Source organism: Capricornis sumatraensis, chromosome 3 (assembly GCF_032405125.1).
Source record: "Capricornis sumatraensis isolate serow.1 chromosome 3, serow.2, whole genome shotgun sequence".
NCBI lineage: Eukaryota > Metazoa > Chordata > Mammalia > Artiodactyla > Bovidae > Capricornis > Capricornis sumatraensis.
The window spans coordinates 139446134-139460941 of record NC_091071.1 but is presented as its reverse complement, the minus strand read 5'-3'; the positions used below and the strand labels follow the sequence as shown (position 1 = coordinate 139460941).

Here is a 14808-nt window from a genome sequence, read left to right as displayed (position 1 = left end):
AGAATTTTCCAAAATGTTGATCTATGTGTTCTAACTATTCATAATTTGGTTATCCCTGATATTTATTTGTATAGAGATTATTCAGACACCAGTAGTTCTTATTCTCTTAAAGCAGTCCCTACTCCCATCACCAGTCACCAAACTCATGGTCTTTGTCATCAATGTGCTCAATGATCAAAAATTAGAAATGTGAGTGGCTCTTCACTACTTTTCAAGTTACTTAGTTTGGGAAGCTTTCAAAATAGCAAGTGGACAATCAAGAATTATAACTTTCTCTTCTTTCCCCCTTTGAACCAAAAATTAAATGTTTAGGATTCAAAGCACATACTCTTCAAAGATATATGTAAGTATTCAATTAAAGGTTTCTCTTCCCCTTTATATGTCTAGCTCTTTTTCAGCTCTATGCAGAAAATAACAGGGGAGGTCATGATTTGGGAGCACGCATGACTCGAAGGGTTTTGAGAAACCTGCTAACGGATCTACAACAGGTAAGTCTCTAATGCTCAAGAGTTCTAAATGTGTTCCAGTTACATTCATTATTAAAGGATCTTATTCTTTATAGTGTCGATCCTATTTTGATATAGTTCTCCAAGCAATCTCTCTCTTCTCTAGTCATTGGTAATATCTGAGTAATAGTCTGACCTATTGCAATTATTTCCTAACTGGTTTGCCCAACTCAAGCCTCTCCTTTCTCCAACCCTTCCTCCACACAGCAGCCAGTGACTCTTCCAAATGTCAATGTAAGTGCCTAAAATTCCTCATTGGCTATGTCTATCTATAGCATAAAACCTAAACTCCTTAGTATCACAAACAAAGCTTTCTCCAATCTTCTATTTTCAAAAAGAGGTAAAATCATGATACTTATACAAATTTAAAATGAATGCCAACAAATAAATATTTGTAACTCAAATAAGGGTAACTCAAAGTAAACAAATATAAAATTTTATTCAATTTTTAATTTATTAACTATAAGAGGGCTCCAGTAAGATGTCACAACAAGTTGAAAGAAATAACTAAAGATCAGACAACCTGATAGATTAAGAATGTTGTAATAAATTTGCAGGTGGACCCAAGAGTGGCTTGGGTAGAGGTGGGAGTTGTTGCTCAACCAGGAGAGAATTCATTTGGATGTCCATAAATAGAAACTATTTGCATTGCGATCACTTGTCAACAAATTGACATTAACCTCTATAGAATTATAAGGTAGCCTCGTCAAAGAGAGTGATGCACATCTCTATAGGTTCAGATAATCCCCGATGGAAAGATATCCAGTGGTTTCCTTTGGGTATTCTACAGTGTTTTGATTTTGCCTTATACTCCTCCCAGTTTTGTGTCTCCTGCATGTCAAAATCCTCACTGTACCTGACATGTTCCACTACTGGCTTGTGCAGGTACATCTATCCACAACACCACTGCCTCTCCTTTACTTGACAAATACTGTTTGTCTTTCAAGTTTACTCAAAATATTAGTCACCTCCTCACTGAAAACTTCTTAAACTCCTTGTAAATAACTTTGTTATAGCACTTGTCAAATTTTATTGCAATCATGTCTTAGATATGTGGTTTTCCGACTAGGCTGCTTCTCAAGGGCAACGATTATATCTCAGTGATCTTCATACTTGATACTAAAGTCTTCATGTGTGCATGTGTTATGTGCTACGTCATGTCTGACTCTTTGCAATCCAGTGGACAGTAGCCCACCAGGCTGCCCTGTCCATGGGATTTTCCAGACAAGATTATTGGAGTGGGTTGCCATGCCCTCATCCAAGGGATCTTTCTGACCCAGGGACTGAACCTGCATCTCCTGCAGCTTCTGCATTGCAGGCAGATTCTTTACCGATGAGCCACCAGGGAAGCCTAAGGCCTTTAACAAGTGCTTAATGAAACATAGATGAAATGCAGCCCTGAATACTCAATAGTTGGTTTCTGTAATTTCCTATGCTTTAAGAATGTGCAAATATGACATTTTTTTCATCCAATTAATAAGGAATCTAACCTCCTTAATGTAAATATGCTTCTTAATTGTAAAAAATGATGTAACCAAGCAAGATCTTCTGCAAATGAGTTATGTAGGCTCTGGATTATTTTGTGTACAAGTGATTACTGTCTCTGTATCTTTTACCTCTGCTTTAAAGATGCCTCAAGCATCCTTTAAGGATTCTTCAAGCTCCTGTAAAATCCTTGAACTAGGTTTTCTGCACTGTGAAACTGTAGTAATTTTCTGTCATTTCCCCCCTGGTTTTGGATTGTAAGGAAGAAAAAAAATCTTTTTCCCTTACCCATCTTAAGTTCTGTGTCTAGGGCCCTGTAAATTAGACTTGTAAAAGAATTAACAAGAGAAAAACAAACCAAAGTTTATTCATGTGTACGGTGCATAGGAACACCCAGTGATGAGTAATTCAAAGAAGTAGATACAACTCAGGCTTGTAAGCTATTTTACGCTAAACAAAGGAAAAGGGACTCTGGGCTTCTAGGTGGGGGAGGCAAGTTTATGAGAAGATGATCAGGAAATAGATGGCAAACAAGGATTGTTTAGTAGGGTTTGTTATGCACATTTAAGTCTGTGATTTCTCTGCTAACAAGGATTGTTAAGAGTAGAGGGAGACACTATTGGTAAAAACAGATTTACTGTATAAATGTAAGTAACCTTTACAAAAGGAAAACCTGTAACCTATTTTTAGTGCTTTTTCTGCCTCTATTGGCTCTCAATGACTTTTAGTTCAAAATAATACATATGCCAAGGAGGTATATTGGGGGTGGCATATTCTGGTACCCTGGAGAACCAAGGATTCTGAACTGGGGATTATTATGCTAAGAGTGGGAGGTGGTAAGGAGAAAGATTATCAGACAAGGAATATGATTTAGGAAAACCTATCCAGATTATCTTTGCAGGAACTTCCCTGGTGGTCCAGTGGTTAAGACTCCACACTTCCACTACAAGGGGGATGGGTTTGATCTCTGGTTGGGAATATCCTGCATGCCTGGCATGCACAGCAGGCCATGCAGTGCTGCCAAAAAATAAAATAAAGTAAATAAAATATAATTACTTTTCCCCAAAAAAATAAAAATTTAAAAAGTTACCCTTGCTTTGATTTGGTCTTAATGTTAAGAGTTTATGTTCATATTGATTGCAATAATCAGTATTTAATTTATTGTGTAAATTTTAAACAGCGTTTAAGATGCTCATATTTCTTAAGTGGAGCAATGATCTTTTTTTCATTTCTAAAGTTCAGACCTCAGATGTAGTTTTCAAAGAGCTCTTCTGGTGGTTGCCCCAGCACACAGATCCTGTCACCAGTTTTCTACTGACTCTCAGGCATATCTTAAGAAGCTACTGCCCCAACGATCCCCGCATTTTGGGGGGAGACTGGGAAAATCTGCTTATGCAACCAGTCTAGTTAGACTGAAGTGGTGAAGTGGACGTGATGAAAGAAGATGGACAGGGGGGCATCTTCCTTCTGAAATCCTATGCCGCTTCCTCACTAGTACAGCTGGCCCCAGGCTGGCTCTCCACCCAAGAGGCCCTAAAAATCTGCCCTTGTTTCAGGCTCAACCAAGGTCAACGAGCTGCTGAAATGGCAGCTCCTGCAGCGCTGTCTCCCCCTCATGCATCAGTAGGCTCCTAAGAAAGCTGTTAGGAAGGTAGAGATTTGCATAGCAAATTATCATCCCATTGACTTCCATTAAGAACACCGAGATGGGTTCCCATAGAGAACTCCAGGCCCCTCTGTGTGATCCCACCCCCTCCCCCGAGAACCCTAATTATCATTTCAAGTGGTGTTCTGCCTACACTGCAGGCCCTCTAGCCAGATTTAATTCTTCCTTAGATTATCTGCAAGAAATTAGTCAAATGGGCACAAAATCTTTGTGCACACACTTTAGAGCCAGAAATGTAGGTTACAACCCACAACAGAAGTGAATTTTCTTTTGACTGATATCAGAATCCCAGAACTGGCTAGTGGATCCTATCTGATTCAATTTCCATACTGTACAAATGAGGCTAACCCCTTTCCCAGGGCTCAAGATACCATCCAAATAAGTGGTTCAGTTAGTTCATCAGCATTCACAGGCCAAAGTAGGGGTAATGAGTTATTTTTTCAGACAAAAGCCAAATAACACATCATGTTTAGTTCAGCTGGTGATGGGGTTATTATTAATTTAAAGTACAAGCCATCTTGTCACAATTACACAAATGTTTGTTGACTTCTGCCTGGCTAATTGTCAGCAAAGTGGTTCTAAGTGCCACTTTCCTGATTAGAAGAATGTTTATTCGAGTTGATGGACTCAGCAGGGGGGTCTTTGAAATTACTTCTGAGCTTGGGAGCAATGCCTGCTGACAATCTGTGCTGTAGAAGGCATCAGACATGAAATTAGGACACGTGACCAAATGGGCATAAATGGAGGTGACAGGTACATGTATCTGTGCATATAGTTAATGTCAGGGCCAAGTCCCTGGCCATCTCAGCAGTCACAAGGTGTTCTTAGTCCCTTAGTTAAACTCCTTAATGTGACTGAGTGAAAGATAGAAACCACTGAGTGAGGTAGTGTTAAATCAAGCCATTGGAATACAAATCAGGTCCAGGTGTGACAAAGCTTTGGGAGAACCCCTCAACAGAGTAAAGAGTCTTGGAGGGAGATCTCATTTGTACAGTAATTCACATCTATTTTGTTTGTTTGTTTTACCTTGAGCAAAATATCAGATCTCAATTTATTTCTTGTTGTAAACAGGATAATAACTGCCCTGCCTCGAAAATTGGCATTTCTTAAAATGAGATGATGTGTGTTTGAAAAGGTTTTTCTTAAAACTGCCCTGAACTTTAATATGGTATCATTGTTATATGTAATTCGTAGGTGAACAAAGGCAAGTACAGCTGAGTCTCTCAGTCGTGTCCAATTCTTTGAGACCCCATGGACTGCAACATGCCAGGCCTCCCTGTCCATCACCAACTTCCTGAGTTTACTCAAACTCATGTCCATTGAGTCGGTGATGCCATCCAACCATCTCATCCTCTGTCATCCCCTTCTCCTGCCTTCAATCTTTCCCAGCATCAGGGTCTTTTCCAATGAATCAGTCCTTCGCATCAGGTAGCCAAAGGATTGGAGATTCAGCTTCAGCATCAGTCCTTCCAATGAATATTCAGGATTGATTTCCTTTAGGATGGACTGGTTGGATCTCCTTGCAGTCCAAGGGCAAAGAAAAGTTAAATAACTGGGGTCACAAGGGAAACATGGAAGCCCTCCCTGTATTGCCCTTATTGCCAGAACTTCTTACTCTTCTTGTCCGAGCCCCACTTCTCCCCACTTGTTCTTTCTTTGTCTCTATTGATACACTGCACAAAATCCACACGTGTCTTGTTTGCCTCATTGAAACAGCTCATCCAGCCTCAGACACCAGGTATGTGTGACTCTTTGGCCATAAGCGCCACTGCTCAGGTGTGACTAGTGGCCACCTACTTCTCCATTTCTTAATCACTAACACAGGGTTTCTTGCCTCTTGTAGATTCCAGCTGTCGTTGGGGAAAGTCGTGCCCTGTGCTCTGTGGAGAGTGCTACACGCAGCTGTTTCCAAGGGGTGAGTGCCACGCACATGTCCTTGGGAACTGGGGGCAGACACGGCTGCCGACCCATTTCAATCACAGACCTACTACTCCACACGCATCCCAGACAACCTAATTCAGGAGGTAGACTTGCCCCACCTTTGCATGAGATAAACAGAAACAGAGGCAGAAGAGGAGGTGAAAATACACTTTCATCTCTACAAGAGACTGCAGTCATGCTTGGAAACATATTTGACTGTGCTACTGCTTTTCAGGTGCTGAGCCCAGTAATCAAAGAAGAGAAATTCCTGTCTTGGTTGCAGTCTGAGCCTCCCATCCTCTTATGGATCCCAACCTGCTACCGACTGTCAGCCACTGAAATGGCCACTCACCCTGTTCGGTGTAGAATCTGCAGGAACTTTCCCATCACAGGACTGAGGTACAGTCACTCACCACTGTTACACAGACCGTCACTCTCCAAATGGATCTGGAGTTGGAGCTTCTTCTCTCCAGATTCTTGTGGTTGTCCTAGTCACACTTTCAGAACTCAGCTGATTTGGGGGGGAGGGGGGAATAATAATTTCCTGTATGAGTGATCCTGCTTATATTTTATTTTCCCTTCTATAATTAATGGAATATTAAGTTCTAGGGACACATACTCAGACCAGTAGATATTTTTATTCCTTAAGGGGAAATTTTTTTGTCTTTTGTTACCAAAACTCTTTTAAATATTTTGTAGTTAACCATAACAATAACAACAGTTTACATTTTTTGTTCTTTAAAAATATTTTTGAAGTATAATTGATTTACAGTGTTAATTTCTGCTGTACAGCAAAGTGGTTCAGTTACACATACATGCATTCTTTTACATATTCTTTTCCATTATGGTTTATCGTAGGACATTGACTATGATTCCCTGTGTGACAGGACCTTGTTAACATTTGTTAAATGTTGAACAAATATTAGGTTGTGTGGTTCACATGGTTCATTTGTGTAAAACGTATGGTGTTATTATGCCTAATGGTGGTATTATTACTATTTAGCAGAGAAGCTAAATAACCTAAGCTTAGGCTCACATGGTTAGCAAGTGGCTGAGGCTGTGGACCGAATCCAGAGGCCCTGCTCTGCAACCGTGATGCTCTGGTGCCTCCTTGTGCAGACAACTGAGAACATTCCTTGAAACCAAAAAAACAATGAGGCTTTATAGGAGCTGCTCATGCCAGAGCTTCTCTTTTCCTGGAGGAAAAGGCAGATTTGAAAGCTAGGTTTGGAAACAGGAAATTCAGATCTTTCCATGGCTTTTAGATGACAGTCAAAATCCTATCTTAGGAAAAGGGTGTTGTAGGTTTCCTCTAAATAAAACAATAAAGAAGTAAAATTTGAGTTATTATTAAAGATGGGGAGGAGAGAAGGAAGCCAGCAAGTGGGGGCCAGGCAAGTGGGTGACCATCACCATGGCGGGTGAACACAGGTGTAACAGGGGCTAGTGATGTGGTGAAATTGACGAGCTAGGTCAACCTGGGAACTCAAAACTGGTTAAAAAAGGGGGTATACGCAGAAGGGGCAGGAGAAGTGACAAAAATAGGTCTGATATAAAATAAGTCTGTTGAGCTCACTGGAAATCAGGTTTTCATTTTGCTGAGAAAGTGAATTGATTTTGCCGAGAATTCTGAGGACACAGTGAAATTTCACTCACAGAAACTCTTCACAAATAACACAAGTTGAAACAATAAAACATACCAACGGCCCCCACTGTTGGTAATCAAGCAAGCTAAACCAAAGAAATATCCACATGACAATGAAAAGTAAACACTTTTTTTAATTGAGCAGTGGGAAAACATTAATATCATTTTCTATGTTACAAGTATATCATAATCATTTACTCAATAAACAAGTATTACATAAGCAGTTACACCGTATCCTGTACTGGGCCAGAGACAGAATTCATTTTTGCAGTTACATAAAATACAAATTTAACATTGACATGTTTTTTTCAAAATCATTATGTATAACATAATGCATGTATTATTATTTTTATTTTATCAAGGAGTCTTAGAATGTGAATGACTTGCTCAGGTCACTCAAAAAAAAAAAAAAAAAAAGCAAAAGCATAGGGCCAAATATGCCATATTGTAAGTTTTTGGTTGTGTCCCTACCTACTAAGAGTAAGATTAAGCTTCTTCTTAGAAATGCTTCTGTGTGACCCATCTTTCCTCCTAGAAATCTAAGGCAGTGTATAGTTCTCATACATGCAGACAGCTGAGTCATCTGGGCATGACCTTGAGCTTCTCTAGACCACAGTTCTTTGTAAGCAAGAGAAGGATGGGTGAATCAAAGCATGACTTAAGCTTCTCTTAGCTGTAACCATCTGAGCTTATTAGAAAGTGCTTGAATACATTACAGGTCTAACCTTAAACCTGTGCTTTTGGCTCTCAGAAAACCACAGCTATAGCATCAAGGCTTTTAGTTTCAGTGAGAGTCATGAAGTCATCTTAGAGCAGAAGTGCTTGCAGATCTGGAGGCAGCAAGAAGAGGGCAAGACTTGGCCTCCTAAAGTCAGAGAGAAAGACCAGAGATTGTTCCTAAGCTGAGGGTCCAATTTTAGCAGGATGTGTCACACGTATACTCCTGAATAGCCGTGTAATTTTGAAATGAGATTAGGGGGAAATAACGTGGTTCTTTGTGAGTAAAAGCTTCAACAACAGACCACCTCGTTATCCACACTGCACCCTTTCTCATGCCTCTGTCGGTAGTTTCAGAGCATGGAGGAGCTAAGCCAAGGTTAGGGTCACCATATTGTGCTTAGGAATCAACTGCAACCATACCGTAAAGCCAAGTAAAGCAGCCAGTACAGATGGTTCATCAAATCATCTTAATAAAAAATACTTCATGTTATACACTTCACGTCTCCCCGAGTATGCATGTTGAATAATTTTCAAAGTTTTGTAAAACTTTACAAAGGCCTCAGCTTCCCTGGTGGCTCAGATGGTAAAGCGTCTGCCTGCAATACGGGAGTCCCGGGTTCAATTCCTGGGTCGGGAAGATCCCCTGAAGAAGGAAATGGCAACCCACTCCAGTACTCTAGCCTGGAAAATTCCAGGGGTCACCGAGAGTTGGACACGACTGAGTGACTTCACACTCTTTCAAGGCCTAGTGGTCAGGATTTACTAGCCCCATTTTCCTCCTTGAAGAAACAAAGTCATTCATTTAACTCAATCAATAAATGTTCATTGAAAACCTACCATGTACCAGGTATCTTCAAAACCATGAACTTAAGTTTCTGTTTCAAGGTCATCTAGTAATAGTGGCATGTGACTCTAACTCAAGTTTCCTGCCTTTGTATTCTATTTTATATATACATTTGGTGGTGGTTTGGTGATTTAGTTGCTAAGTTGTATCTGACTCTGTGCGACCCCATGGACTGTAGCCCACCAGGCTCCTCTGTCCATGGGATTCTCCAGGCAAGAAGAGTGGAATGGGTTGCCATTTCCTTATTCAGGGGATCTTCCCAACCCAGAAATTGAACCCAGGTATCCTGCATGTACAGGCAGATTCTGTACCAACTGAGCTATAAGGGAAGCCCTTATATATACACGTGTATTTATTTATTGTTTACTTACTTGATTTAACCAGGTCTTAGTTTCAGCACGCAGGATCTTTTAGTTGCAGCATGCGATCTCATAGTTGTGGCACTTCGGATCTAGTTCCCCGACCAGGGATCGAACCCAGGCCTCCTCCATTGGGGAGTGTGGGGTCTTACCACAGGACCACAGGGAAGTCTCCCCTTGGTGGGGAAGTCTCCCCTTGGTGGTCTATTACATGGGTTAAAATAGCTGGCTCTCCATTCAGATGGTATCCCTGGGCTCAAAGCCTAATTAAACCATTACCAAGTCATTGTGTAACTTTGTGCGTTTGCTTAAGATCTCTATGAATTTTCAGAACTGATTTAAAGAGTTCAGTTTCTTCAAATGAGGGTAACAATAAGAATGCCTTCCCTTAAAGATCTTTCATGGGAATTAACTATGTCAATGCATGTCCCCTGCCTGCTGCATAGTGAGGGCTCAAAAATGTTTTCTATGCTACTATGATAGCCCTTCAACACTCTATTAATACCCCACTGTGAGTCTAGGTGTCAGGGACAGCAGTGAACAAGGGCCGTGAGAGTTGGTCTTATGGCACTTGAATTCTGCTTTGCCTTCCAATGACTTTGGTCAAAAACCCTTCTGCCATCTGGCCTCAGGAACATTCCAACTTTTAATTTCTCTGTTCTCCAGAGTTATCTGTAGGTCTGATAGATCTGACAAGCTCTAAACCCTTCTTCACCCTAGTCTGCGTTACCTCATACCTCCTCTTCTTTCTACGTGGGATTTCCTTCACCTTAATCTCCCACCCAGCATGAGCCTCACTTCTTCCATAAAAACTAATCAGATCATCCCACTCCCAGGTGTCTTCGCCTCTCTCTCTCCTACTACATTTATTTTCCATGCCTCTCACTCTGCACTTTATCACACGGTACTTAATTTTGCTAGCTAGTATACCTCAAGTCTCCCTACCTTGTCTTTGCAGCAAGATACAAAACTTGAAAACTATAGGAATCTTGTCATAGTTTTACTTTTGTAAATTTGGAAACAGGAATTGAAATCTTAAATGCTTTCTGGGGCAAGACAAGTATATAAATGAGGGGAAGAGGATAGGGAGGAACTGTCCTAAAAGAAAAGCTGCTACTTTGCTCTCACCCATTGTTGCCACTGATGGGGAAGACATGATTTTATGTCACAGAAACTGTAGTTGAATATCAGGGTAAAAGGTATAGATAAAGAAGGGAACCCTCCTACACTGTAGGTGGGAATGTAAATTGATATAACCATTATAGAGAACAGTATGGAGGTTTTGTAAAAAACTAAAAATAGAGCTACCATATGACCCTGCAATCCCAGTTCTGAACATATATCTGGAAAAAAACATCGTCCAAAAGGATACATGCACCCCAGTATTCTTTGCAACACTGTTTACAATAACCAAGACTTGGAAGCAACCTAAACATCCATTCACAGAGGAATGGATAAAGATGTTTTGTGTGCAAATATATATATATATATATATACACACTATATAATGGAATATTGTTTATATAATGGAATATTATATATAATGAAATATTATCTATATATTCCATATATAATGGAATATTACTCAGCCATTAAAAAGATGAAATTATGCCATTTGCAACAACATCGATGTACCTAGAAATTGTCATACTGAGTGAAGTAAGTCAGATAGAGGAGAAATATTGTATGACATCCCTTACATGCAGAATCTAAAAAGAAATGATACAAATGAGAATTCCATGGACAGAGGAGCCTGGCAGGCTACAGTGCATGGGGTCACAAAGAGTTGGACACAACTGAGCAACTTTCACTTTTGGGAGATACATGTACACACTGCTGTATATAAAATGGATAACTAACAAGGTCCTACTGTATAACACAGGGAACTCTGCCCAGTGTTATGTGGCAGTCTGATGGGAGGGGAGTTTGGGAGACAATGGATACATGTATGTGTATGTCTGACTCCTTATGCTGTCCACCTGAAACAATCACAACATTGTTAATCATCTATACCCTAATACAAAATAAAAAGCTTTTTTGGAAAAAGTATAAATCCCTGATATTTTACAAATGGTAGGATCCTATTCATCCTTGAAAGTTACTAGTTCTTGACCGTGTGGTCTCACCAGCAAACCCCCCCGCAAAAGCACAACATTCTCCCTAAGTGCCTAGAGACACCCTTCCTTAGCAGAATGTCTCAAGATCTCCTCTCCTCTGACAGGCAATTTAAGGTTGTAACTGTTCGTAATAGAGAGTCTGAAGTACTGACGTGTTAACAAACTTGGCTGTGTTTGTCACTCAATCTTGGCTGTTAGAGAAGGAAATGGCAACCCACTCCAGCACCCTTGCCTGGAGAATTCCATGGACGGAGGAGCCTGATAGGCTACAGTCCATTGGGTCGCAAAGAGTTGGACATGACTGAGCGGCTTCACTTGGACTTCGACCTTGGCTGATGAGGAACTCCCGCTCTTCACTGTATTCCTTCCTATGTACAAATTTCTAAAAAATGACACATTTATTTTAGATTCTTTTACCTATGATTTTATTTTCCCCAATACTACATAGGAATGCAGGTCCAATATCATCACATCTCACAAATTCTCAAGAGAATTTAGAATTCTAAGTTTTTGGAAATCTCCCAGGTTTCTTTGTTGGCGATCGCATTGAAATTACTCAGACACTTTGTGCAGCTACGCAAAATGTGGCCGCAAACTTCACAGTGTACCCTAAGTGTTGTTGCACACAGTCCCATGCATATAAAAGGCACTTGGTATTTTTTGGTGGGAGAGAAGATAAATCAGGCCTCTTTACTATAGTTTGTTGACAAAATTATATTTATTTAATGTCATATTATAAAAATGATAAAATAAAAAGAAGATCTAACTGTATACTCACTCAATAGCTCAGATACCTTATTTATCTTAGGATGCTCCTTCTTCTGAGTAACATTTTCTTTGCTCACCTATTAATAGTGATATAAGTCACACTTCCACTTTAATTGGCAGATACCGCTGTCTGAAGTGTCTCAACTTTGACATCTGCCAAGTGTGTTTCTTATCTAGTCTTCAGGGCGAGTCGCACCAGAAGTCTCATCCCGTGGTTGAGAACTGCATCCAGGTAACATCTAATGCAATGTACCAAACTATTCATAAGTCTTATCTGTGAGAGCTACAGCAATGAAAAAAACATTTCCATGAGAAAGACCACAGATTCTACTCCTTTCATACATTACAATATTTAAGACTAAAGAAATGGCAAGCTCAACCTTAAATATCTCTCAAAATACACATACTTTACACTGTAGATTTTAATAAAACCTTTTGGAGACAATAGACCAGAGTCTAATCTGAAGCCATTGACTGGGTGCTATGTGCAAGAAAATATCTGAGGAGTAAGAAAGAGGGAGAGGCATTGAAAATGAATACAGATTAAAAATTTAAAAACTCTCGTTTGGTTAAAAAAAAAAAATGAAGCAATGAGGCCTCTAGTTGCTATTGCATTTCAGGAGAAGTTTTCTTTTTTAACATGTCTTTTCCCCAGCACTAAAATTCAAGTATGTTTCCCTTAGTAAAAACAAAAGAGAAAGATTACTATCTCAGTTTTGACTGGAGCCAGTATAAAACTAGGCTTTATAGCTGACTTTCAAAAAAATTTTAAATATGCAGGAAGAGAACTCAGCTCATGAAAATAACAAAGAGAAATATGATACTTTTAAGGCAGACAGCATTTAAGATTTTCCAGAAATCACTTAGTAGAAATCAGTTCCTCCATGCAGCTGGCCTTGCTCTCAAATTTCAAATAGTAAAAGCTGTTGACTAATTACCTTTACTGTTGACAATTTTCCCTCATGATCTCTTTACCATGAATGGTCCACAAAAGTCAAGCGCCTCAATCTTGCCAAATAATTTTTCAGAGGATATTGCTTTACTAAACTTTATTAACTCGGATTCTCAGGTTTATTAGCGTATGATCCTCCCGCCTGGGGAAAAATAGGTCTTATCGATGTTAGACTGACACCATGTGGTCATTTTGTTATTACACTTTTGATTTTAAGAGTGGAGCATTTTAAAACTTCTCATTACTTTGTTTCCTTTTGGCTTACACGTGGGGTCCGTGGATGGACTTCCGGTGGCCTGTGAATCCACTGAACTTTTATGGAAAATTAAAATTATGGACATTTTTCTGGAAATAAATTTCCAAAGAATCCCTCCAATTAGCATCCATAGACTTAGTTCTCTTTCACATCCTCTTTTAGCTTTCAAATTCCACATTCCAGAAGAGGAGTTATTGTGGAAGTTAGGGGGTATTTAATTTGGAAATGGATATTATATGTATGTGAATAGAGAGTGACTCTGAAGACGTTCAGATAAGATGGAAGTAAGATGATTTTTCTGTGGACATAAAAGTTAGTGAAATAATTTCAGAAACTCATGGCTGCCAGTCCACCCAAGTAAGGAAAGAAGACCACGTTAAGGCTGATCTGATACCCTTTGTACTGTTGGCCATTCCAGCAGATATCAGCAAAGGACAATACAAAACTCATCCTCAGGACTCTCAGAAACAATCTGCTCCAAGGGCGCTGTAGGAGGAAAGAAGCTGCGAGAAGGCAATGGCTCCTGGACAAGGTGAATCCAAAGGATATGGCTAACCATGCACAGGCCAGGTGAGTGGATTCCTGCAGGGTGACAACCTGAAGCCTGGTACTGGGTTTATGCAGCCAGCCCAGGGCATCCACAGCAGGGGAAGGGGTAAGATGCTGTTCGCCTCTAGAAACAACCTTTAATTTAAGTAGAACAAGAGACAAAACCACCTTTAAGTGGCCCATCCCATCATTTAGTTATCCCAACTAAAGACCTCAGACAGACGCAGAAGATTTTTAATATTAGAGGATTTGAATAACTTTCTCCAACATCTTTCTTTTTCATTGGTTTACTTTGGAAAGCCTGATTCAGAATTAATATTTTATTTTAAAAAAGGAAAAGACACATTCCATCACTCACAGCCATATGCTGTTCACATTTCAGTATTACCAAATCAAGAATTATGCTGTAGATACAGATTTTCATTCTTTTTTAAATGGAGAGCATTTGTCCTGCCATTAGTGGCGCTGGTGGTAAAGAACCCCCCGGCCAATGCAGGAGACAGAAGAGGTAGGTTCAATCCCTGGGTCAGGAAGATCCCCAGAAGTAGGAAATGACAACCCACTCCAGTATTCTTGGCTAGAGACCCCCATGGACAGAGGAGCCTGCTGGGCTATAGTCCATAGGGTCACAGAGTCATACAAAACTGAAGCAACTTAGCATGTAGCTTCCAAAATATCATTTCAATGACCTCACTCTCATCTTTATAAAGAAGTGCCATAATTTAGAAGTAATCCCTTAACATTTTGATTCTATTCAAATTTTGCCCCTCACTAAAATTCTGTCAACATCCTTATACGTGCATTTTCCTATATGTTTAATACTTCATTAAGGTAAATTCGCCCAAGTAAAACAACTGCATTAAAAGTTGTGAGTTTTGTTAATCCTCAAAATTCAGACTGCCAATCTGTGTTCCAAAGGGTTACTCAAAGGACACCCATCACCCTGGTAACTGAGATCATCTATCACACACCTGAGTACCAGCCTAAAGACGACCTTTTAAAAATCATCATGACCTTAAAG

The 14808-nt window shown here is 39.9% G+C and overlaps 1 protein-coding gene across 1 annotated transcript in view; it reads left to right on the top strand.

Annotated features, from left to right (window-relative positions):
* DYTN (dystrotelin) overlaps nt 1-14808 on the top strand; it is a 67265-nt gene that overhangs the window by 15965 nt on the left and 36492 nt on the right. Inside the window, 5 exon segments of the mRNA XM_068968476.1 lie at nt 388-488; nt 5501-5572; nt 5813-5976; nt 12151-12262; nt 13660-13808. Of these exon segments, the coding sequence (XP_068824577.1) occupies nt 388-488; nt 5501-5572; nt 5813-5976; nt 12151-12262; nt 13660-13808 (598 nt within the window).